The sequence below is a fragment of the Oncorhynchus kisutch genome, linkage group LG23 (genome assembly GCF_002021735.2).
Source record: "Oncorhynchus kisutch isolate 150728-3 linkage group LG23, Okis_V2, whole genome shotgun sequence".
NCBI classification, from domain to species: domain Eukaryota; kingdom Metazoa; phylum Chordata; class Actinopteri; order Salmoniformes; family Salmonidae; genus Oncorhynchus; species Oncorhynchus kisutch.
In genome coordinates, this window is record NC_034196.2 from 22505186 (window position 1) to 22531253 (window position 26068).

Here is a 26068-nt window from a genome sequence, read left to right on the forward strand (position 1 = left end):
TAGAGCTCCAGCTGGAGTAGAAATCCCTGGCATCTGGCAGCTGTTCCATCATACTCCCTCGGGAGCACGAGTCGAATCCCGCTGGGACTGGGTGAAAGAGGGGTGGACAGTGGGACCTGCTGTAGTGGGGCTGTTGGAGGCGCTAGGAAACCTCCTTCTCTCTCCAAACAATCCATCGTCTGCAGCACGCGATCCATGGTGGTGCCCAGCATGGCTAGCACAGCATTCTGCAGCAATACTCATCTGCAATACCCATCTGATTTGCACTTAGTGGTACTATCATTTGTTTTTCAACAGGACAATGACCCAACACACCTATAGGCTGTGTAAGGGTTATTTGACCAAGAAGGAGAGTGATGGAGTGCTGTGTCAGATGACCTGGCCTCCACAATCACCCGACCTCAACCCAATTGAGATGTTTTGGGATGAGTTGGACCGCAGATTGAAGGAAAAGCATCCAACAAGTGATCAACATATGTGGGAACTCCTTCAAGACTGTTGGAAAAGCATTCCTCATGAAGCTGGTTTCGAGAATGCCAAGAGTGTGCAAAGCTGTCATCAAGGTAAAGGGTGGCTACTTTGAAGAATCTAAAATGTTAAATATATTTAGATTCGTTTAACCCTTGTTTGGTTACTACATGATTCTGTATGTGTTATTTCATAGTTTTTATTTCTACACTACTATTTTACAATGTAGAAAATAGTAAAAATAAAGAAAAACCCATGAATGATTAGGTGTGTCCAAACTTTTGACTAGTACTGTATGTTAAAGCCACTAAAGACGGGCTACAATATACAAGTAGGCCAATATCAAACCGCAACATAAAAAATAATCACCAGCACATAAACAATCAGCCTGCGAATGCAAACCATGCAGGACAAATCAGAGTTCAAACTCCATAAATCATAAATCAAATGGGATTACTCACAATTATCAAGGCCGCACGGGAGACAGAAAACTTGACAATTGGTTAACCAGGAAGCACAAATGACAACTCAACGCAAGCGTCTTTGCAAGCGTCTTTTAAAGGGAGACGAGGCCACGTCCATACTCATCATCACTGAATAGACAGCTCTTCTGCTGCCACTCATGAGACAGGAGTCGCGGGGCTCCAGAACTCCGTGTGTTGAAACTGACAGTGCCCTATGTACAGTCGGCAATGGATATTTCCCATTTGAGGGAATTTTGGCATGTTATAGGCACACACAAACACACATGCCCACGCACACACACACACAAGCTGATATGCCCTCCTACTACTCTTCAATACATACACACTACCTTTAGGGTGTAATAGCCTGGAGTCAAGAGCTTTACCTGTATAAGTCATCATGGATGTGCATGAGCCAACTGCACAGCACACATGAAGTGGTTTTACCATGGTTCATTTATTTGGGATGTGACACTGAATGAACCAGGAAGTGGGTATACACTGAATTAAGATAACTTGGCTGTGTTCCTTAGACAATATTGTTACAATCGATTGGATTATCCCTGGTCTCAGATGAGCATTTGAGACTTATTTCATTATTGTGGTTGTTATCTTCACAGTTGAAGGAGAATGTGATTAGGCGATATACTGTAGATGTAATACAATGGAATAGTGCAAGAGGATAGTCAGGCTACAGAAATCCTTAATGGCACATAGTACATCTGCTATGATATTGATGACTTAGCACATATTTAGGAGCATACTGTATGTAGAGGTCATTGTCTTATGATTAACTGCTCCTTCTCAGTGCTCCATCCCTGAACCCATGAAAATGGGATCTGGCAGGGGCGGACTGGGAGAAAACTTCAGCCCTGGCATTTCAGCCACACCAGCCAATGAGAGGTAACAGAGAGGTCAGAGGAAGACTACAGGGCAGAAATAACACACTTCACCAATGGTACAAGGGAAACAGATTCATTCTTAATGTAAAAAAACAAACAAGGAAATGACAATACACTTCAGAACTATAAAAGAAGACACTGGGCTCATCCACATCGACTCAGAATAAATATAATCAGTTGAACAATATACACATCTTGGAACTACAATTGACTCAAAACTCTCCTGGACTGTAGACACACAACAAATATACAAAAAGGGACAAGAACGACTGTATTTCATGAGGCGATTAAATAAATATCAAGTCAATAAAAGAATAACAACCATATGCTACACATCCTTTGTTCAGTCTGTTTTCACTTTCTGTTTCCAAGCCTGGTACAATCAGCTATCCATCGCAAATAAAAACCAACTACATAAATAGTAAAGCTGTAGTAAATAGTAAAACTCTCTGTTTTCTTCCTGCCCCCACTGCACTCATCTCTGAAATGTCTCTTTAACATCCTAGTTGTGAACGAATAAAGACATTTATTAGTTAAATGAGAAATCTTTAGCGCAATAACATTAAGTCTATGTTATGTACTAGCATGCTAGCAGATACCCATAGATTTCCAGTCATTGTGCTAACGCTAGTTAGCATTGGCTTAGGAAACTATCTTTAACTTCCTTCATACTGGACACAGAGACATAAACATGTTATCCATGAGCTCATCTGAAAATCCAGAAGTATCCCTTTAAAATAGTGTTACCCATCCTAGTTGTGAATGAATAAATAAATATATTAGACAAAGAAAATCACTGAATAAATGACTTATAGATGACCATTGGCTTATATAATATCTTATAACAACCTAACAACATATTTCAAATTAGTGCATGTCAAGTGATCCCCGCTGTCCACTTAGCTAAGTGTTTAAATATTATGCTACATATAATTCAATAGAAGAAAACAGAGATAGAGAAGGAGAGAGAGTGACTGCCAGTTCCTTAATGTTTTGGCTTTATAATACAGCCAATGGCTACATAAATGAACTGGCAGTCTCTCGCTCTCCCTCTCTTTGTTTCCTTCTATTGAATTCAATATGCTGGGACTAGTTATTGTGGATGAAGATAGATTTCCAGCGTTGTGCTTCGTTTGACATTGTGATAGTATGCGTATCTTTCTGCCAAGAAGTGACAGGCCTTTCAGCGAATTAAATAAGTAGGAGATAGGCAGGACCAACCTTCAGTAGCTAGCGGTGGCTATGTAATGTAATCCAACACCAGTCACTTGTTACTACAGCTCATAAACACACTCACTGGGACTGAGATTCAGAAGCGGAAAAATCTTGATAAAACAATTAAAATACACAGACAGTCCCCGAATTGACCTTTATTGTAATACATAATGACTTGTGTTTAGTAAAAAGCACTGTATAAATGTCTAGCAGATGGCTATTGCCTTGCCTATGTGTTATAAAAGCCAATCAAATCACTTGTTAGGCTACACTGAGTGTACAGTAGGAACTGCTCTTTCCATGACAGACTGACCAGGTGAAAGCTATGATCTCTTATTGATGTCACCTGTTAAATCCACTTAAATCAGTGTAGATGAAGGGGAGGAGACAGGTTAAAGAAGGATTTTAAAGCCTTGAGACAATTGAGACATAGATTGTGTATGTGTGCCATTCAGAGGGTGAATGGGAAAGACAACAGATTTAAGTGCCTTTGAACGGGATATGGTAGTAGTTTGATTGTGTCAAGTACTGCAACAGTTTCCCGTGTGTATCAAGAATGGTCCACCAGCCAAAGGACATCCAGCCAACTTGACACAACCTTGGGAAGCATTGGAGTTAACATGGCCCAGCATCCCTGTGGACTGCTTTTAACACTTTGTTGTCCATGCCCGACGAATTAAGGCAGCCCAGCAGGAAGTGTGTACCTTCAGACACCTAAAATGGTTAAAAATGGGAACACTTTGCCTACCTGCCACGCAGGGCTGCTGAATCGGGTCCGCCTACTGCCAACAGCGCGAGTTGATGAATAAAAAATAAATAATATAAACTCAAGACTTTATCGTTGGGTTTTTTACAGAAATGTTTAGCGGTCAACTAGAAATGCCTCACAGATCAACCAGCCGATCGCGATCGACCTGTTGTTTACCAATGTTCTAATTCGTTTTCAATGGAGTTATAGAAAATATAAGGCCTTCTGTACGATAAACATATTATCTCTAGGTTTATGGATAGGTTACATAGATTCTATGATTCACGTCTATGATTATTTCATAGCACAATCAAACCCATTGTGAGGGAGGGCTGATACTGTTGAACATCTTCTGTGGCTGAAAACCTTCAGTGAAGAAGACATTGTTCATTTCAAAAGCTCCTGAATGGTTGTTTTGACTGACAGTTCAAAATATTGCCTTTGTAAAAAAGTGGAACTGTTACTTTGAATTAACAACCTTCCCCAGATTTTAATTTAATAGGAGGGAAAGTGGCTCCTCGGTCCAATTTTGCCCAATGTTTATCGAAGCCATTTCCCAGGTCCGGTTAAATGGATATTTTGACAGTAGATGAAACAGTGTGGATAGCTGCTTGTCTGTTTGCACAGCCGTGGCTGCTCATCTGACTCACATTAGCATAATTGTGGAATCGAAGAAAAACAATACGTTCAAGTTATTGTATGTGGAAAGCATAGGAGACTATGTTTGATCAAAGTAGTAATCAGGTTGAATTCAGAGAAGTGAGCTAATATATCTACTTCCCATTAAAGAACATTAGAGGTGAAATGATAGAGAGGGAAAAAGACTGGATCCTCGAGCGAGGAATCAGCAGGCAGGGATAGAGGGAGAGAGTAAGAGAGAGAGAGTAAGAGAGAGAGAGTAAGAGAGAGAGAGAGAGTAAGAGAGAGAGAGAGAGTAAGAGAGAGAGAGAGAGAGAGAGAGAGAGAGAGAGAGAGAGAGAGAGAGAGAGAGAGAGAGAGAGAGAGAGAGAGAGAGAGAGGTAGAGGTAGAGGGAAGACTGAATTCCATTATCCACAGCAGAGCGTTAAATAATGTTATCTGTTTTGCTCAAAAAGAGAGGGCCAATGGAATTAACAACGCGAACAGAGAGAAGTCTGGTGTAGGGAACAAAGGCCTGTCTGGGGTCCATTTTAACTTTGCCTTTCACAGATGTAGGCCTATTAACTGGTCTTTTATTGAAACTAAGCTGCACTGAGTGGGGTGTGTGTGTGTGTGGGGGGTGTGTGTGTGTGTGTGTGGGTGCGTGTGTGTGTGTGCGGGGTGGGGGTGTGTGTGTGTGGGGGGGGTGCGTGCGTGTGTGTGCGTGCGTGTGTGTGTGTGGGGGGGGGGGGTGCGTGTGCGTGTCTAGTGTTCGTGCATGCTCTTGTCAAAAGTTGGGAAACTTACTTATTCAAGGGTTTTTCTTCATTTGTACTATTTTCTACATTGTAGAATAGTAGTGAAGACATCAAAACCATGAAATAACACATATGGAATCATGTAGTAATCAAAAAAGTGTTAAACAAATCAAAATAGATGTAATATTTTAGATTCTTCAAAGTAGACACCCTTTGCCTTGATGACAGCTTTGCAAACTCTTGGCAGCGATTACAGCCACAAGTCTTATTGGCTATGACGCTACAAGCTTGGCACACTTGTATTTGGGGAGTTTCTCCTATTCCTCTCTGCAGATCTTCTCAATGTCTGTCAGGTTGAATAGGGAGCTTTGCTCCACAGCTATTTTCAGGTCTCTCCAGAAATGTTTGATCGGGTTCAAGTCCGGGTGTGAGAAACAGTCACTTAGCAAACTGAGCCACTAATAGTCGGCAGAACCCAGAAGATGAGGCAGACACAGCAATACTTGAGACGGTGTTTTAATAAAGTCAAAAGGGAAGTACTTCAGGCAAAAAAGTACCACAAGAGAGTCCAACTGGCGCAACCCCCCCCCCCCTAGGAACGGCTCCTGACGTTCCGACCAGCTTTCTCGGGGTGGAGGGCCCTGAACTGTCGAATGAGGTCAGGGTCCAGTATGTCTTTGGCAGGAACCCAGGAGCGCTCCTCGGGAACGTAGCCTTCCCAGTCCACCAGATACTGCCAGGACCGCTGCACCCGGCAGGAATCCAGTATGATGGACGGTATAAGCCGGCCTGCCTCCGATGACACGTGGCAGAGGGGGAGGTCTGCCTGCCGAGACAAGGGGAGAAAAAACAACAGGTTTTAATAAGGAAATGTGAAAGTGGGATTAATCTTAAGGGATCTGGGTAAGTGCAGGCGATATGTAACGGGGTTCACTCTCCTGGCAACCTTAAAGGGACTGATGTATTTCTGGGACAGCTTGCGAGACTCCACCCGTAGCGGTAAGTTTTTTGTGGAGAGCCAGACTCTCTGGCCAGGGCACAGGGTAGGCCCGGGATGGCGACGTCTGTTGGCTTGTCGTTGGTACCGTTGTGAGGCACACAGAAAATTAAGACGGGTCTTCCACATACAGTGCCTTGCGAATTATTCCCCCCCCTTTTGCCACATTTCAGGCTTCAAACATAAAGATATAAAATTGTATTTTTTTGTGAAGAATCAACAACAAGTGGGACACAATCATGAAGTGGAACGACATTTATTGGATATTTCAAACTTCTTTAACAAATCAAAAACAAAAAAATTGGGCGTGCAAAATTATTCAGGCCCTTTACTTTCATTGCAGCAAACTCTCTCCAGAAGTTCAGTGAGGATCTCTGAATGATCCAATGTTGACCTAAATGACTAATGATGATAAATACAATCCACCTGTGTGTAATCAAGTCTCCGTATAAATGCACCTGCACTGTGATAGTCTCAGAGGTCCGTTTAAAGCGCAGAGAGCATCATGAAGAACAAGGAACACACCAGGCAGGTCCGAGATACTGTTGTGAAGAAGTTTAAAGCCGGATTTGGATACAAAAAGATTTCCCAAGCTTTAAACATCCCAAGGAGCACTGTGCAAGCGATAATATTGAAATGGAAGGAGTATCAGACCACTGCAAATCTACCAAGACCTGGCCGTCCCTCTAAACTTTCAGCTCATACAAGGAGAAGACTGATCAGAGATGCAGCCAAGAGGCCCATGATCACTCTGGATGAACTGCAGAGATCTACAACTGAGGTGGGAGACTCTGTTGTCCTATGGACAATCAGTCGTATATTGCACAAATCTGGCCTTTATGGAAGAGTGGCAAGAAGAAAGCCATTTCTTAAAGATATCCATAAAAAGTGTTGTTTCAAGTTTGCCACAAGCCACCTGGGAGACACACCAAACATGTGGAAGAAGGTGCTCTGGTCAGATGAAACCAAAATTGAACATTTTGGCAACGATGCAAAACGTTATGTTTGGCGTAAAAGCAACACAGCTCATCACCCTGAACACATCATCCCCACTGTCAAACATGGTGGTGGCAGCATCATGGTTTGGGCCTGCTTTTCTTCAGCAGGGACAGGGAAGATGGTTAAAATTGATGGGAAGATGGATGGAGCCAAATACAGGACCATTCTGGAAGAAAACCTGATGGAGTCTGCAAAAGACCTGAGACTGGGACAGAGATTTGTCTTCCAACAAGACAATGATCCAAAACATAAAGTAAAATCTACAATGGAATGGTTCAAAAATAAACATATCCAGGTGTTAGAATGGCCAAGTCAAAGTCCAGACCTGAATCCAATCAAGAATCTGTGGAAAGAACTGATAACTGCTGTTCACAAATGCTCTCCATCCAACCTCACTGAGCTCGAGCTGTTTTGCAAGGAGGAATGGGAAAAAATGTCAGTCTCTCGATGTGCAAAACTGATAGAGACATACCCCAAGCGACTTACAGCTGTAATCGTAGCAAAAGGTGGCGCTACAAAGTATTAACCTAAGGGGGCTGAATAATTTTGCACGCCCAATTTTTCAGTTTATGATTTGTTAAAAAAGTTTGAAATATCCAATAAATGTCGTTCCACTTCATGATTGTGTCCCACTTGTTGTTGATTCTTCACAAAAAAATACAGTTTTATATCTTTATGTTTGAAGCCTGAAATGTGGCAAAAGGTCGCAAAGTTCACGAGGGCCGAATACTTTCGCAAGGCACTGTAGTTAATTACCAACTCAGCCGTTTCCTTGGCAGAAGGTAACTTAGTCAAGGGGACGAACCTGGCCGCCTTAGAAAACCTGTCGATGATGACTAGGATAGTAGTATTACCATGGGACGGAGGAAGCCCAGTAATAAAGTCCAACTAGACTTGGGACCAGGGTCGGTGGGGAACAGATAAAGGGTGAAGGAGTCCTTGAGGGCGAAGGTGAGAAGATTTGCCCTAGCAGCACATGGGACAGGCCTTGATGAAAGTGGCAACGTCTTCTGTTATGGTGAGCCACCAGAACTTTCGCTGGATGAACTCCAAGGTGTGACCTACGCCCGGGTAACAGGTGAGGCGAGAGGAATGCCCCCACAGAAGGACCTGAGTCCTCGCTGCCTTGGGGACAAACAACCGATTGGCAGGACCTCCTTTCGGACCCGGTTCGATAGCTTGAGCTCGTGTCACGGTATCCTCAACTTGCCACGAGATCGGGGCCATGATCTTAATGGCAGGGAGGACAGGCATGTCAGTATCTTCTCGAATGGCAGGAGCGTAGACTTGGGACAAGGCGTCCGGTTTGAGATTCTTCGACCCGGTCTGATAGGTAAGGATAAACTGGAATCGATTGAAGAAAAGAGACCATCGAGCTTGTCTGGAGTTCAACCACTTCGCCTGCTGGATATACTCCCGATTTTTGTGGTCCATAAGCACTTGAAACTGTTGAGAAGCCCCCTCGAGCCAGTGTCTCCATTCCTTCAATTCCATCTTAACCGCTAGGAGTTCACGATCCCCCACATCGTAGTTCCTCTCGGCCGGGGTAAGCCGGTGTGAGAAGAAGGCACAAGGGTGGAGCTTCTTGTCTTCACCCCTCTGAGACAGGACAGCTCCAACACCAACCTCTGATGCGTCTACCTCCACCACAAAAGGTTCATCCGCAGTCGGTAGTGTCTGGATGGGAGCAGAGAGGATGCACTGTTTGAGTCCTTGGAAGGCCGTCTCAGCTTCTTTTCCCCACAGAAACCTTGCGTTGCCACCCTTGGTTAAAGCTGAGAGAGGGGCTGCCACCAAACTGAAGTTCTTGATGAACTTGCGGTAAAAGTTTGTGAAGCCCAGGAAACGCTGAACTTCCTTAACGGACTTGGGGATGGGCCAATCCGATACCGCCCCTACCTTCCTGAAAGCCATTTGGACTCGACCGGGTTCCACTACAAATCCCAGGAATGGTACTCGGGAGGAATGGAATTCACATTTTTCCAGTTTAACGTACAAATGGCTGTCTAGGAGGCGTTTGAGTACTTGTCTGACATGCTTTGTGTGTTCTTGAAGGGAGCTCGACAAGATGAGGATGTCATCCAAGTAAACGAACACGAAGATGTTAAGCATATCCCTAAGCACATAATTTATGAGCGCTTGGAACACAGCCGGGGCGTTGGTCAGGCCGATGGGCATCACCAAGTATTCATAGTGACCAGTAGGCGTGTTGAAAGCGGTCTTCCACTCATCACCGTGTCTGACCCGCACAAGATGGTATGCGTTCCGCAGGTCAAGCTTAGTGAAGACAACTAATTCCTGGAGCAGCTGAAATGCTGTGGCCATAAGGACATAATCCACCATCTTTTTTTGGCCACAAAGAAAAACCCTGCTCCCGGGGGCGAGGTGGACGGACGAATGAGGCCTGCTGCCAGAGTATCCTTGATGTAGGTATCCATAGCAGCTCGTTCAGGAGGAGATAGGGAAAAGATCCGACCCCTGGTGGGGCAGGTGCCCGGAAACAGGTCGATGGGGCAATCGTAAGGTCTATGGGGTGGTAGCATGGTGGCCCTCTGTTTGCTAAATACCGGTTTGAGGTCATGGTAACACTCGGAAATTCAGGACAGGTCGATGGATTCTAGAGACTCGGGAGGAGAACTCGGGGAACTCGGGAAGATACAAGTGGCTTGGCACGTAGGGCCCCACTGCTTGACAGTGCCCACAGACCAGTCGATGTGAGGGTTATGGCTGTGAAGCCAGGGGTAGCCAAGGCCGAGAGGGAACTCGGAACAGGGGATCAGATGAAAGTTCATCACTTCCTGGTGTTGGGAATCTGAAAGTCACAAGGATGGTAGTGACGCGAGTGACACGTCCAGATCCCAGGGGGCTTCCATCCAATGTAGTAACCCTCATGGGGTCCTTTAGAGGTTCAGAGGGGACGCCATTCTCCTTCGCCCAGATACCATCCATGAAGTTTCCTGCGGTTCCAGAGTCTACCAAGGCTTGAAGAGGAAGCTCGTGGTTGTCCCAGGAAAGGGTGACTGGAATGAGCAGCCGGGAGTTGGACAGATGGGAGGAGGTTATGTTTCCCGTTACAGTCCCCCCAGGCCTGCACGGGACAGTGCGTTTCCCTGGAGCCCGGGACACGTGGAGCGGAAATGGCCTGGTTTGCCGCAATATAGACAGCATCGCTCCCTCATCCGGCGGTCTCTCTCAGCCTGGGAGATGCGTCCAATCTGCATGGGTTCCAGTGGAGCCAGCGAGGATAAAGGTGGGGACTCGGAGCTGGGACCGATAGGAGCTAGGGCGAGAGGTCCACGGATGAGTTCTCTCTCTCTCAGACGCTGGTCTATGCGTGAGGCCAACTTGATCAGGGACTCGAGGTTGTCCGGTGGTTCCGAGTGGCCAGTTCATCTTGGATGGTGTCGGAAAGACCCTTCAGAAAGCACACAGTGAGCGCCTCGTCGTTCCAGCCACTCGTTGCTGCCACCGTGCGGAACTTGATGGCATAGTCCGTCACTCTGCGCCGACCTTGGCGGAGAGTCAGGAGCTCTTTGGCTGAGTCAGGGCCGCTCGTTGGACCTTGAAACACTCGCTTGAATTCCTCAGCAAAGGCAGAGTAGCTGGCACAGCAGGGACTTTGGGCATCCCACACAGCAGTAGCCCAGGCCAGGGCTTTTTCCGACAGCAGGGTGATGATATATGCGATCTTGGACCGGTCGGTGGGAAACGACGAGGGTTGCAGCTCGAAGGAGAGAGAACATTGGGTGCAAAACCCCTTACAAGCACTCGGATCACCTGAGAACCGTTGGGGAGGCGGAAGACGGGGTTCAGCCAGGGTTTTAACTGCCACAGGCACTTGAATCTGAGGTACTGGGGTGGGAGCGGTTGCCGGGGGAAGTCGATCAGATATCTGCTTTATGGAAGTCAGCATCTCCGACAGAAGTTGAGAATGTCTAGCCATTAAGGCCTCTTGCTGAACCAGAGCGGCTTCGTGGCGTTGGACAGTCCCCTCATGGTGGAACAGCGTGGCAAAAAGATCCTGGGAACTGGCTGCCTCTGGGTTCATTTTGGCTCTGTGTTTCTGTCAGGGACCAGGTTATGAACTCGGGTCTCCGGTCACTTAGCAAACTGAGCCACTAATAGTCGGCAGAACCCAGAAGATGAGGCAGACACAGCAGTACTTGAGACTGTGTTTTAATAAAGTAAAAAAGAAAGTACTTCAGGGAAAAATATAAATAATATCCAAGAGAAAAAGGTAATCCTCCAAGTGAAAAGGTAAATCCACAAGGTGGTAGGTACAGCAGGGAAAAAGCCTCAAAAGATAATAAAAAATAAATAAACCAGAACAAAAACAGAGTACCACTGGAGTAACAAATGTTCACAGGATCGCTGGGGCTGGTTGCTAACATTCAAACACAGAGCAAAGAACTGAGGAAAACTAAGGGTTTAAATACATTCAAGGGAAACGAGGCAGAGGTGCAAATAATAATCTGGAAACAGGGGAAAACAAAAGGGTCAAAAAAGCACAATGGGGGCATCTAGTGGCCAAAACCGGAACAATCCTGGCCAAATCCTGACAGACAGGTGAAAAAATTTAGTTTAGTTATATCAAAAAATGATCACTTTTAAAATGTTTCACTGTTTTACATTTTTATGAAATTCACTGAGGATGGTCCTCCTCTTCCTCCTCTGAGGAGCCTCCACTGGTATTAATGTCACCTTAACTGCTGTATAGGGGCACAACTGGATCGTTGGTGCTGCATTCACAGGGAAATTAGGACATACAGCAGATGTGCAAGCATTTATTGTACGTACTACTGACTCATTTATTGAAATCTACGACTATTTCCACTGTCAGTTCTAGGCTAATGCAAATTAGTTGACAATGTGAGAGAGAGTAACCTTGCTTTAAAGTACTTGTGATCTTAGGTTATATTGCAATAAGTAAAGTAAACATTGCATCTGTCAGTGTGGTTGCTCTCTTCAGTAGAACTCTTAACTCCTCTTCTTTTCTCCCTCTCAGAACACTGAGATCCTGAATACAGCCGTCCTCACCGGGAGGACGGTTGCTGTGCCGGTAAAAGTGGTCACCGTAGGAACAGACGGCACGGTTACAGATGTAACAGAGTCGGTGGAGTGTCGGTCGACCGATGAAGAGGTGGTCAAGGTGAGTGTACACTATAGAGGATGCAACCTTGAGAGGAAACCTTGAGGAGATAGACTAGGGGGAATCAATCATTTTCAACCCAACAGAGAACGTCAGTTCAATTACAGTACATAGTATCAGGTTTCAGGTAAGACCTAAGTGCAGACTGTGTTGAAGTAAAAATGTTTATCGCAACAACAGGGGCATGCAAACGACAGGTCAAGGCAGACAGGCCCAGGGTCAGGCAGAAGTCTGTAATCCAGAGTAGGGGCAATGGCGCAGGATGGCAGGCAGGCTCAGAGTCAGGACAGGCAAGGGTCAAAACCAGGAGGATGAGGAAAAAGAGTGACTGGGAAAAAGCAGGCGCTGAGACAAACCGCTGGTTGACTTGGACAAACAAGATGAACTGGCACAGACAGACAGAAAACACAGGTATAAATACCCAGGGGATAAGTGGGGAAGATGAGCGACACCTGGAGGGGGGTGGAGACAAGCACAAGGACAGGTGAAACAGATCGGGGTGTGACACAGAGTATGACAATAATGGGTTGTCTTTACATATTTTTTGTCTATCATCCTTCACAGCCACAAGGCCATATAGACTGACCTTGATGAGTGAATGCTGTGTCCTACAGTACAACACAGAACAAATAGCACGTTTGATACTGTGTACATATACGTATGTACAGTGGGGACAACAAGTAGATCAAGATTTTGCAGGTTTTCTTACTTACAAAGCATGAAGAAGTCTGTAATTTTTATCATAGGTACACTTCAACTGTGAGAGAAGGAATCTAAAATAAAAATCCAGAAAATCACTTTTTTTTCTGGAATTCTTTTCTATTTTGTCTGTCATAGTTGAAGTGTACCTATGATGAAAAATACAGGCCTCTCTCATCTTTTTAAGTGGGAGAACTTGCACAATTGGTGGCTGACTAAATACTTTTTTGCCCCACTGTATATACAGTATTAGAAATGATCAAATGGTCTTAAACTTTCCCTTGGTGATTGAAATACCCTTGAAATCTTTTGAAGTACTGTATGTAATCTGCTCCTGGTTGTAAATTATTTGCTGTTTTAACCATTAGAGAGAGAGAGATTACTATTTTGACCTGTTAGGCCAGAGGGTAGAGACACAATCAAATCAAACTGTATTTGTCACATGTGCCGAATACAACAAGTGTAGACCTTACCTTGAAATGCTTACTTACAAGCCCTTAACCAACAGTGCAGTTCAAGAAAGAGTTAAGAAAATATTGACCAAATAAACTAAAGTAAAAAATTATTCAAAGTAACACAATAAAATAACCATAATGAGCCTATATCCCGGGGGACCGGTACCGAGTCTATGTGCGGGGTACAGGTTAGTTGAGGTAATTTGTACATGTAGGATGGGGTGAAGTGACTATGCATAGATAATAAACAGCGAGTAGCAGCGGTGTACAAAACAAATGGAGGAGGGGGGGTGTCAATGTATATAGTCTGGTGGCCATTTGATGAATTGTTCAGCAGTCTTATGGCTTAGGGGTAGAAGCTGTAAAGGAACCTTTTGGTCCTGGACTTGGTGCTCCGGGTACCGCTTGCCATGCGGTAGCAGAGAAAACAGTCTATGACTTGGGTGACTGGAGCCTCTAACAATTCCTCTGACACCGCCTAGTATATACTTCATGGATGGCAGGAAGCTTGGCCCCAGTGATGTACTGGGCTGTGTGCACTACCCTCTGTAGCGCCTTAAGGTCAGAAGCTGAGCAGTTGACTGTCTTTGTGTGTTTGGACCATAATAGTTTGTTGGTGATTTGGACACCAAGGAACTTGAATCTCTCGACCCGCTCCACTACAGCCCCATCAATGTTAATGGGAGCCTGCTCTGCCCGCCTTTCACTGTAGTCCACGATCAGCTCCTTTGTCTTGCTCACATTGAGGGAGAGGTTGTTCTTCTGGCACCACACTGCCAGGTCTCTGACCTCCTCCCTATAGGCTGTCTCATCGTTGTCATTGATCAGGCCTATCATCGTTGTGTCGTCAGCAAACTTAATGATGGTGTTGAAGTCGTGTTTGGTCACGCAGTCGTGGGTGAACAGGGAGTACAGGAGGGGAGTAAGTAGACACCCCTGAGGGGCCCAGTGTTGACAATCAGCATGGCAGACATGTTGTTGCCTACCCTTACCACCTGGGGGAGGCCCGTCAGGAAGTACAGGATCCAGTTGCAGAGGGAGGTGTTTCGTCCCAGGATCCTTACCTTAGTGATGAGCTTCGTGGGCACTACGGTGTTGAACGCTGAGCTGTTGTCAATGAACAGCATTCTCACATAGGTGTTGCTTTTGTCCAGGTAGGAAAGGGCAGTGTGGACTGCGATTGAGATTGCACCATCTGTGGATCTGTTGGGGTAGTATGCGAATTGGAGTGGGTCTAGTGTATCCGGGAGGATGCTGTTGATGTGAGCCATGACCAGCCTTTCAAAGCACTTCATGGCTACCAACGTAAGTGCTACGGGGCGGTAATCATTTAGGTAGGTTACCTTCGCTTTCTTGGGCACAGGGACTACAGTGGCCTGCTTGAAACATGTTGGTATTACAGACTCTGTCAGGGAGAGGTTGAAAATGTCAGTGAAGACACTTGCCAGTTGGTCCGCGCATGCTTAGTGTACACGTCCTGGTAATCCGTCTGTCCCCGCTGCTTTGTGAATGTTGACCTGTTTAAAAAGGTCTTGCTCACATCGGCTACCGAGATCAATATCACACAGTCGTCCAGAACAGTTGGTACTCTCGTGCATGCTTCAGTGTCGCTTGCCTCAAAGCGAGCATAAAAGGCATTTAGCTTATCTGATAGGCTCGTGTCACTGGGAAGCTCGCGTCTAGGTTTCCCTTTGTATTCCATAATAGTTTTCAAGCCCTGCCACATCCAACGAGCGTCAAAGCCTGTGTAGTAGGATTCAATCTTAATCCTTGTATTGACACTTTGCTTGTTTGATGTTTCGTCTGAGGGCATAGCGGGATTTCTTATAAGCGTCCGGATTATTGTCCTGCTTCTTGAAAGCGGCAGCTCTAGCCCTTAGCTCGATGCGGCCTGTAATCCATGGCTTCTGGTTGGGATATGTATGTACGGTCACTGTAGGGGAGACGTCGATGATGCACTTATTGATAAAGTCGATGACTAGGGTGGTATACTCCTCAATACCATTGAATGAATCCCAGAACATATTCCAGTCTGTGCTAGCAAAACAGTCCTGTAGCATAGCATCTGCGTCATCTGACCACTTCCGAATTGAGGGAGTCACGGGCACTTCCTGCTTTAGTTTTTGCTTGTAAGCAGGAATCAGGAGGATATAATTATGTTCAGATTTGCCAAATGGAGGGCGAGGGAGAGCTTTGTATGCATCTCTGTGTGTGGAGTAAATGTGGCCGAGAGTTTGTTTCTCCTCTGGTTTCACATGTGACATGCTGGTAGAAATGAGGTAAAACAGATTTAAGTTTACCTGCATTAAAGTCCCCGGCCACTAGGAGCACCGCTTTTGGTTGAGCATTTTCTTGTTTGCTTATGGCCTTATAGAGTTGGTTGAGTGTGGTCTTAGTGCCAGCATCGGTTTGTGGTGGTAATTAGACCGCTCCGAATAATATAGATGCTACATGTATTCTATTCACCACCAATAGACAGCGCTCCACTCTCAACGTCCCTCCCTGTTTTTTGTCTCAAATAGCACACACTGCTAAATACTTAGGATATGACAATGAGAGAGAGGGGGAAGAGTGCAGCCAAACTCCCCTCCTCTGAGGGATGAGTGCACGTGGGTGTGCTTGTGTGTAAGGGTGTGTGTTTGTGTATATGTGTGTTTATTTATTGTGTGTGTGTTTCTGGTTGTACATTATAAGTTGTGTGTGTGAGAGTGAGAGCCCACTGTAGATTTCATAATGTTGATGGTGATTCTAAACCTCATGCGTCTTGGTGTTATTGGAAGATTACACTGTCAAAACCTAATATAATTGTGATCGTCTCTGAGATGAATAAACAAATCAACAGTAATGATTAGGTTTGATCCACTATTTCAGTCATAAGAGGTAGATGTGTGACAACAGTGAGATGAATCATTTCATCCGTTTACTTTTCCACAATAACAAATGCAATGCCTTAGACTGCTGCGCCACTCAGGAGCCCTAAAGACAACACTAGTGTACTTAAACACAATGTACAGTAGGGGAGAGTGGGGTAAGCCAAAGGGATAAGATGAGCCACTCTTCTTTCTAGGAAACAATATGTATAATTTGACCAAATATTTAGGAAAGAAGAAACCACATGGGAAAATAGGTAGTTTTATTTTATTATTTAACTCCGCAAGTCAATTGACAATTTTTTTTTTTACAATAAAGGCCTACCCTGGCAATCCCTCCCCTAACCCGGACGATGCTGGCCCAATTGTGCACTGCCATATGGGACTCCCGATCACAGCCAGTTGTTATACAGCCCGGGATTGAACCATGGCCTGTAGTGACACCTCTAGCACTGAGATGCAGTGCCTTAGACCTCTGTGCCACTCAGGAGCAAAGTTAGGGTGTCAGGGTAGCAGGTAGCCTAGCAGTTAGAGTGTTGGTCCAGTAACTGAAAGGTTGCTGGTTTGAATACCTGAGCTGACAAAGTGAAAATATGTTGATGTATCCTTGAGCAAGGCACTTAACCCTAATTTGCTCCAGGGCTGTACTATTATGGCTGACACTGTAAAAAAAACACATTTCACTGCACCTTTCTGACAATATATATATTTTCTTAAGTACAATGTGTTTGTTAGCCTGTATTAAAATAGGCTTACATTTATTCAAGAACAAAAAAGTGATTGTGATTGTGTTGAATTGTGTTTGGGAAATAAAGATAGACATGGTTTTAAAAAGCTAGTGGTCCTTTTTCATTCAAAACAGATATTTTTTGGCATTTTTTGGCAGCTTAACTTAACCATGTCCCGCAACTCAATTTACTCCATCCCCAGGGTACTGCAAGTTGTGCCAAGAGGCTATGTTTTCAAAACTGTAAAGTTTTCAACATCCTGAAATATATGTAGATATCTTTGTTAGAAATAATAGTATATTTCCATTTACGGAGTGATGCTGAATGTAAGATATTACTCAACTTACCCCACATGTACATGCATGTCTCTTTCCAAGCTACTCTTGGTAATTTCATTCAAAGAAAGCATTATGTTCTATAAGCTTGAATAATGAACGTTAATAGTAATTGTCTGTTGCATGCAACGTTATTGAATTATTCTCTTCTAGCCAAAGAACACTGTAAAATAACACATTTTCTTCACATATCCACGGCCCAACAATTACAGAGAAAATCAATATGATGGCAATGTCTATATTTGTTACTTGATGTGGAACGTTCCGTGTCAAAGTTTCGGGAACCCAAGAGGTTTGGAACCAAAAAGGTTCTTCAAAGGGTTATCCAATTGCGATAGGCAAAGAACCATTTTAGGTTCTAGATACCTTTTTTTCTAAAACTGTAGATAGTTAAAATAGAATGCAGAGAGAGAGAGAGAGAGAGAGAGAGAGAGAGAGAGATATCACGGAGGCTTAATAAGGAGTGAAGTGGATTGTTTCAGATCGCTTTCTGGTTGGGTGACTTTTTAAAAACCTGCACAGTGTCTGGGAAAAGAGAAGAGGGAGGAGAAGGATTGTGTGTGCATGTAAATATAGCTGGGAATGATTCATTTGCTATGTCAGATAACACACACACACACATGTTTGTTTTTCTATTATTTTCGCAACCAAACTGTTTATTCCCATTCAAACGAGAAAAAGTCTTACAGTCACATACAGATATAGAGGGAATGTGAATCCTTAAACGAAGATAGAAGATGGGTGAGAAGAGAGGCACAGAGAGCGAGGAAGAGAGAGAGAGAAGGGGATAAAGAGAGAGAGAGAGAGAGAGAGAGAGAGAAAAGGAGAGCGAGAGGAGAGAAGAGAAAGAGAGAACTGACAGAGTGAATCTATTAGGAGTGGATGTTCTGACACATCATTTGTGGAAAAAACTGCCAAGACACTTCCAGCGAAGAGTGATGATAGTCTGCTTTTGACTAGATTTATAAAAGACTAATTGCACACCCAAACTGTGGGCATGCTGAGATTAACAGTGATGCCCATCTTCATTATCGCTCCATCCAAAGCTTCAGATGAATGGAAAATGGTTGTGATTATAGATGACAGGCTTTGACAAGCCGTTGCATATGGAGAAACTAAAACAAAATCTGTCCTCCCAGTCTTTTGTGAAAGAATACATGCCTGATCGAGTGGTTTAGGTTGTTTGAAGGTAGAAGTTCATACGTTTCGAAGATGCTCTTCAGAAACCCTGCCATGCCATTGGTCGATCTATATCTGAGAGGCTTTGGAACTGATTGGAGGAGACAGAGCAGATTTAGCCAATCATAAAGAGGGGTGACCTGGAGCCAGGGTTTTGTTTCTTGATTAGCAATTGGGATTTGTGTCTTTCTCTGGTCCATCTGTTGAGATTTGTGGCCCGTTCCTCCACACTGGGCTTATCTGTGTGCGCGCGCACACACACACACACACACACACACACACACACACACACACACACACACACACACACACACACACACACACACACACACACACACACACACACACACACACACACACACACACACGCGCGCCAGTGGAGGCTACGGAGGGGAGGACGGCTCATAATATTGGCTGGAAGGGAGTCAATGGAATGGTATCAAACATGTGGTTTCCATTGGTTGAAACCATTCCATTGACTCCATTCCAGCCATTACTATAAGCCGTCCTCCCCTCAGCAGCTGCCACTGACGCGCACGCGCACACACACACACACACACAGACACTTGAATCGAGACTTCAAGGGCTTGCTCAAGGAATGCCAAATCTGTCATCTGTATCATTACAGACCAGAGGGAGCAATGTCAAGTCTTTGAAGGACATAAGAATAACGTTGTTGTCTCCCTCTAGCTGTACAAACTTGTATGACTAATATTTGCATAGAAATAATTTGATGCAACTTCGACCCTGGACTTCCTTTAGACACTGACTATACTGTTGTATCTTATTCTTTCATAAAGCAATAGCCTACATTTTGAACTTAAACTGAGTGTACAAAAAATTCATAACACTTCCTAATATTGAGTTGCACCCCCTATTGCCCTCAGAGCAGCCTCAATTCATTGAGGGATGGACTGTGCAAGGTTTCAAAAGCAGTCCACAGGGATGCTGGCCAATGTTGACTCCTATGCTTCCTACAGTTGTGTCAAGTTGGATGGATGCCCTTTGGGTGGTAGACCATTCTTGATGCACACGGGAAACAGTTGAGCGTGCATTTCTTGACGCAAACTGGTGTGCCTGGCACCTACTACCATACCCCGTTCAAAGGCACTTAAATATTGTGTCTTGCCCATTCACCCACTGAATGGCACACATACACAATACAGGTCTCATTTGTCTCAAGGCTTACAAATCCTTCTTTAATCTGTCTCCTCCCTTTTATCTATACTGACTGAAGTGGATTTAAGAAGTGGCAATAAGGGATCACCTGGATTCACCTGGTCAGTCTATTTCAAGGAAAGAGCAGGTATCCTTAATGCTTTGTACACTCAGTGTAGTTTCTTTTGTTTTTCTCTTAATAACATGTTTTCCTATTTCTCCTCTCTCTCATCCTCTTCCTCCCAGGTGTCAGATCGTTGTGACTATGTGTTTGTTAATGGGAAGGAGACGAGGGGGAGGATGAGGATGGTGCTCAACTTTACCTACAGCTACCTGAGTGCCCAACTGGAGATGAGTGTGTGGATGCCCCGCCTCCCCCTGCTTATCGACATAGCCAACCCCGAACTCAGCCAGATCAAGGGCTGGAGAGTCCCCGTGGCCGCCGACAACAAGAGGTCAGTAGTTTTACCAGATAGTGAGATGTATTACCTGGTTCAAACTGCTTGGGAAATTGACTCAAACAGTAATTGCGATGCAAAGTAAAATACTAACTTTCAAGAATCATCTTCAAGCATCTTGTTAATTTTGATGGTTGTATCACCACCTCCCACATATTTACCACTTATTTTTGAAGTAGTATCTTCATCTGGCAGTTTAGAATAACTGTGAGGATGCTAATGTCTTAATCATGACACCTACACCTTTCCTCTTCCCATCACTCCCCTGTCTCTGGCCACTGCTGTGATCAGGATACCCAGGTGATGTCGGTGGTCTCTCTGAGGGAAAAAATGTGAATTTCAATGACTGCCATGACTGTCTCTCATTTCTGTCGCTGACTCACTTTCTGTCAACTAACATATCTGTTATCACCTCCACAACATTCTGGAAATGTCCTTACACAGCCAGTCTCGTTTCTGTTTGTTGTGAAAGCGAGATTTATTGGTTGCAAAGGCATGTCTGAACAATGAAGAAAGAGAGAGAAGAATAGAGTTTGAGTCTGTCTTTTATTTTCTCTCATTGTTATAGTACGGCAAATTAAATTTGGGCAATTAAGCTTGAGTTCTTTAGCTTGAGGCATATGTTCTGTAGATTGTTCAGTTACCTTACACAATGCATGCTCGAATCCACTTCAACATACATCATTATCCCCAATGCACTGTGCAACCCTTTAACCCTGGGGCCACCAGGTGGCGTTCTAACACATATGCCCCTGCTTTCATGGCCCTCTCTGAGCCCATGATCCCTCTAGTCCAGTGGGTAGGAGAGGTGAAAAGGCCAGTCGAGTCGTGGGTTTGAAAGCATGCTCATTATACGCCCAGACCTTATCTGACCTGACGGTCATCAGTGAGAACACGGCTTGCATGCTTTTGTCTGCGCCCTGCCGCAAATGTCACCTCGATTAGGCTGACGTGTGTGTCATCCCTCCGGTGAAGAGGTGGAGGGGGGAGGAATGGGGGGCCCGGGCACCTACGCCAGTCAGCTCCAGCATGTTAACCTGTCAGCCTGTTTTTCTGCCTGGATGGCCACGCATCATTAAACCTAATGGAAGTTGTCAGTGTCGCACTTCGCCCAACCACCTGGCCTGGCCCAGAGAACAGAGGGGGATGGGGAGGGGGTTGTTTTTAAAGAAAATGAATTCAGTGGAGTAAGAACGAGAGAGAGAGAGGGTGTGAACTGAGTGGAGAGAGAGAAAGAGAGAGATTTGATTGAGAAAACATGCAAGGTAGAGAGAACGAGAGAATGGAGATTGGAGTGGTATCAGGGTAATGGCTGTGGCCTCCGTGTTTACGGCTTTTCACAGTGCTACACTGTTTACAGGAGTTTAGAGTCTCTGGCCCACTTTCTGTCGGTCATTGGGCTGAAGACAGGTGCCTCTCCCTGGTCTGTACTTTACCTAATCAGCCCTACTGCTGCTGTATGGGGTTCATCACAGTAGATGAAAAAGACTCAACCTGGTCTCAGAGAATTTCATATTATTCTGTATGTAACTCTGAGACACTCCATTTAGTATGAAACTGTATGTTACCTTTGGTATGGTTACTTAAAACCTTACCCCCTTTTTTTCAAATGTTTGCCTAAAATTACATACCAAATCTAACTGCCTGTAGCTCAGGCCCTGAAGCAAGGATATGCATATTCTTGGTACCATTTAAAAGGAAACACTTTGAAGTTAATGGAAATGTGAAAGGAATGTAGTAGAATATAACACAATCAATCTGGTAAAAGATAATACAAAGAAAAAACCAACAGTTCTTTAGTATTTTTTTGTACCATCATCTTTGAAATTCATGAGAAAAGCCATAATGTATTATTCCAGCCCAAGTGCAATTTAGATTTTGGCCACTAGATGGCACCAGTGTATGTGCACAGTTTTAGACTGATCAAATGATCCATTGCATTTATGTTCAAAATGTTGTATCAAGACTGCCCAAATGTGCCTAATTTGTTAATTAAAACTTCTTAGGGATAGCCCCCCTTTTTTTCCCAATTTTCTCCTAAATGACATACCCAAATCTAACTGCGTGTAGCTCAGGCCCTGAAGCAAGGATATGCATTTTCTTTGTACCATTTGAAAGGAAACACTTTGAAGTTTGTGGAAATGTGAATTGAATGTAGGAGAATATAACACAATAGAAGACCACAATCTGGTAGAAGAAAATACAAAGAAAAAACCAACCAGTGTTTTTTTTACCACCATATTTTAAATGCAAGAGAAAGGTCAATACTTTGGGATCGGTGTCCCTTCCACGGGACGGTTGAGCTAACCTAAGCTAATGCGATTAACACGAGGTTGTAAGTAACAAGAACATTTCCCAGGACATAGATATATCAGATTTTGGCAGAAAGCTTAAATTATTGTTAATCTAACTGCACTGTCCAATTTACAGTAGCTATTACAGAGAAAGAATACCATGCTATTGTTTGAGGAGAGAGGACAATTTTGAACATGAAAATGTATTAATGCAAAAACGAAAGGAGGGTGGTTCGTTGGGGTGGATGGATAGAAGGGTGGGTGCATAACAGAAACGGCTAGCAACCGAAAGGCTGCAAGTTTGAATCTCATCATTAGCATTTTAGCTAATTTGCAATGTATTAACTACTTACTACTTTTTAGCTACTTTGCACCATAACCCTTTAACCCAACTCCTAAACTTAATCCCAACCTTAACACTAGCCCCTAACATTAGCCACCTAGCCACCTAGCTAGAATTCGTAACCAGCTAAATTTAACTAAATGTAATCTAAGATTTAATCTATGTAATCCCCAAAAGTAGTTATCCATCATGAGAGGGCCATAAACATTATTAACTAGTAATGCTGCATACTCAAAGAAAGGTTCAAATCTCACCTTTCTGGTAAAAATAGTTATAAATTGCTGAGGTGTAGTCAGTTTTGAGGATTCAGTATAAAATATAAAATATTAATATATATTACATATTTTATATGATATATTTCCTATTCAACAAAACTGTATGAATTTGGCTTGAAATGACTTATATGCTTTCTGAATATAGCATAATACAATTATAAAATGGCTAACTATAAGATTTAACCTTCCTTTTATCTGTAAAATACATATTTGTATGTTTAGTGTTAGAGACATTTTACATATGTTCTAAACATCTCCTGGTCAAAATGTCTGCCCCAATCGCTGTGAATGTCCCAAAGAGCTCTAGCTTGGCTTCCTGAACTCATTAGGAACTCGCCTTTAATCTCATATACATCTTGTCTATCTATGACAAACATAACGTTTTTGGGGGGTTAAAATGTATGAATTATTTTGAATTATCATTATCATTATCATGAATTATCATATGTTTTGCAAATATGTAACATATTGTACATTTGCAAATTCGGAACACATAATACAAATTCTAATTCGTAAAATGTCATACAAATTCATACATACCATAGAAAACGTAACATGTCATACTAAATGGAGTGTTCAGATTTACATACAGAATAATACAAAATAGTCTGAGACCAAGTTGTAAGACTGGGTCCCTATAGGCCAGGCTTTCAATCTCTCTTTCAATTCAAACTATGGAAAATATTATAGGAGAAGATAGAGACAGAGAAGTCAGAGTAATGGAGGAATAGAATAGAGTAGATAATTTTTTATAAAAACTAAAAACACATTGTAAGTAAACATATTTTTACTCTGAAATTTGGTTGCATTGTATTTATTTTATATTTTGCTCAACAAATACCCATGTTCAAATGTGTCTGTGGCAACTGCAGTAAACTGTGTAAACTTTAAAGCTCCTTTTATTCTGCTTCTTAACAAGCGCTTTTCTTTTTTCTTTCTCCAGGTATGAGAGGGTGAGTGAGGATGATGGTGATGAAGTGGACAGTGAGAGGACAGAGAGTGGCTGTGTCCCTCAGTACCAGAGCACCACGGTGCGGGTCCTCACACACTTTATGGCCCTAGGAGCTGATGGGCTGGGCCAACAGGACTTCCTGCTGGGCAGTGATTGGCAGGTGGACGTGACTGACCTGGTCCAGGATTCGCTGAGGGTGGAGGACCAACGCGTGGCCCGCCTACTGAAGGGACAGGTCCTGATGGGCCTCAGCACCGGCACAGCCAAACTACAGGTGAGAGAGAGAGAGAGAGAGGGAGAGAGGGAGGGTGTGATCGAAAGGGGGAGAGAGAGATAGTGGGGGAAAGAGTGATAATGAGAGTATTCATTTGTGAGAGAGAGCAAGGGAGAGAAAGAAACAACATGATTAAGAGATAGTGAGAGAAAGAAAGAAAGAAAGAGAGCACCTGCTTGGACAAAATAATAGAGGATGGGGAGTGGAGGAGGAACGATTGGAAAATACAAAGTAAACCAAGGCTCGTTGCAAGGGAGACTTTAAAAAGGCAACAGAATCGATCTCGGCACAACATAAACACTTAGCCAATCAGGGCCTGACAAAGCAACGTGAGACTGCGGCACGGCCAATAAAGGCTGCTGAGTGTCTGAGGGCATGTAGGCTCACACACCACACTCACATGCCCCATCCCATTTAGATCATTACTGTGTCCACTTACGGTGTAAAACACAATCGATCAAGCTTTTCCCCAACAGCACAACAGCTTTGCCAAGGCCTGAGCCATGGACCTGCATCTCTTCTCCTTATTGATGAGTTTCAGTTGTGTGTGTCGGTGTACAATGCCCTATTACCTTTATGTTATGCCGGTTGTCAGTTGAGAACCTTTTCTCATTTCCAATGGCGACCTTGGCCCAGAGGCAGAAACAGAAGCGAAATTGATAGAAATCATATCAAAGGTTGCACTGTGTTGACCATCTATTTGTTTGTGTCCTTTTGGATGGTTTGAGAATGTCTATGACTCAATAAGAGTGGAGAGGCACATTATGAATGTTAACGGCAACCTTGATAACCCTGTAATTATTCACTCTGCTACAAAGCCATCATGTCACTGTCCCTCCCCTACTGTGCTATTATAGGGGGTATATATATATTTTTTTAACCAGGTAGGCCAGTTGAGAACAAGTTCTCATTTACAACTGCGACCTGGCTAAGATAAAGCAAAGCACTGCGACAAAAACAACAACAGAGTTACACATAAACAAACGCACAGTCAATAACACAAAAGAAAATAAAAATAGAAAAATCTATGTACAGTGTGTGCAAATGTAGAAGAGTAGCGAGGTAGGCAATAAATAGGGCCTAGAGGCGAAAACAAATAAAAATGTAGCTGTAATGGCTCTCATCGGTGGAAGGAAGAGTGGACCAAAGCAGCGTGGAAAGTGTTCATGATATTTATTTTCAAGAAACACTCAAACAAAAATAACCAATAAAAAAAATGAAAGCGAACAGTTCCGTCAGGCACAGACACTAAACAGAAAATAACACCCCACAAAACTCTAACGGAAAATCACAACTTATATATGATCCCCAATCAGAGACAACAATAGACCACTGATTGGGAACCACACTCGGCAAAACAACAAAGAAATAGAAAACATAGATTTTCCCACCCGAGTCACACCCTGACCTAACCAAACATAGAGAATAAATAAGGATCTCTAAGGTCAGGGCGTGACATTAGCATTAATATTGGAGTGAAAGATGTGCAGATGATGATGCGCAAGTAGAGATACTGGGGTGCAAAAGAGCAAGAGGGTAAGTAATAATATGGGGATGAGAAAGTGAGGTGTGCTATTTACAGATTGGCTGTGTACAGGTACAGTGATCGTTAAGCTGCTCTGACAGCTGATGCTTAAAGTTAGAGAGGGAGGTATAAGACTCCAGCTTCAGAGATTTTTGCAATTAGTTTCAGTCATTGGCAGCAGAGAACTGGGAGGAAAGGCAGACG

The 26068-nt window shown here is 43.8% G+C and overlaps 1 protein-coding gene across 1 annotated transcript in view; it reads left to right on the forward strand.

The window, feature by feature from the left end:
- Window positions 1-26068, forward strand: part of LOC109868147 (transmembrane protein 132D-like) — an 81260-nt gene that overhangs the window by 34407 nt on the left and 20785 nt on the right. The window contains exons 3-5 of the mRNA XM_031802240.1: window positions 12176-12319; window positions 19990-20198; window positions 24057-24339. Of these exons, the coding sequence (XP_031658100.1) occupies window positions 12176-12319; window positions 19990-20198; window positions 24057-24339 (636 nt within the window). The remainder of the gene's footprint in view (window positions 1-12175; window positions 12320-19989; window positions 20199-24056; window positions 24340-26068) is intronic.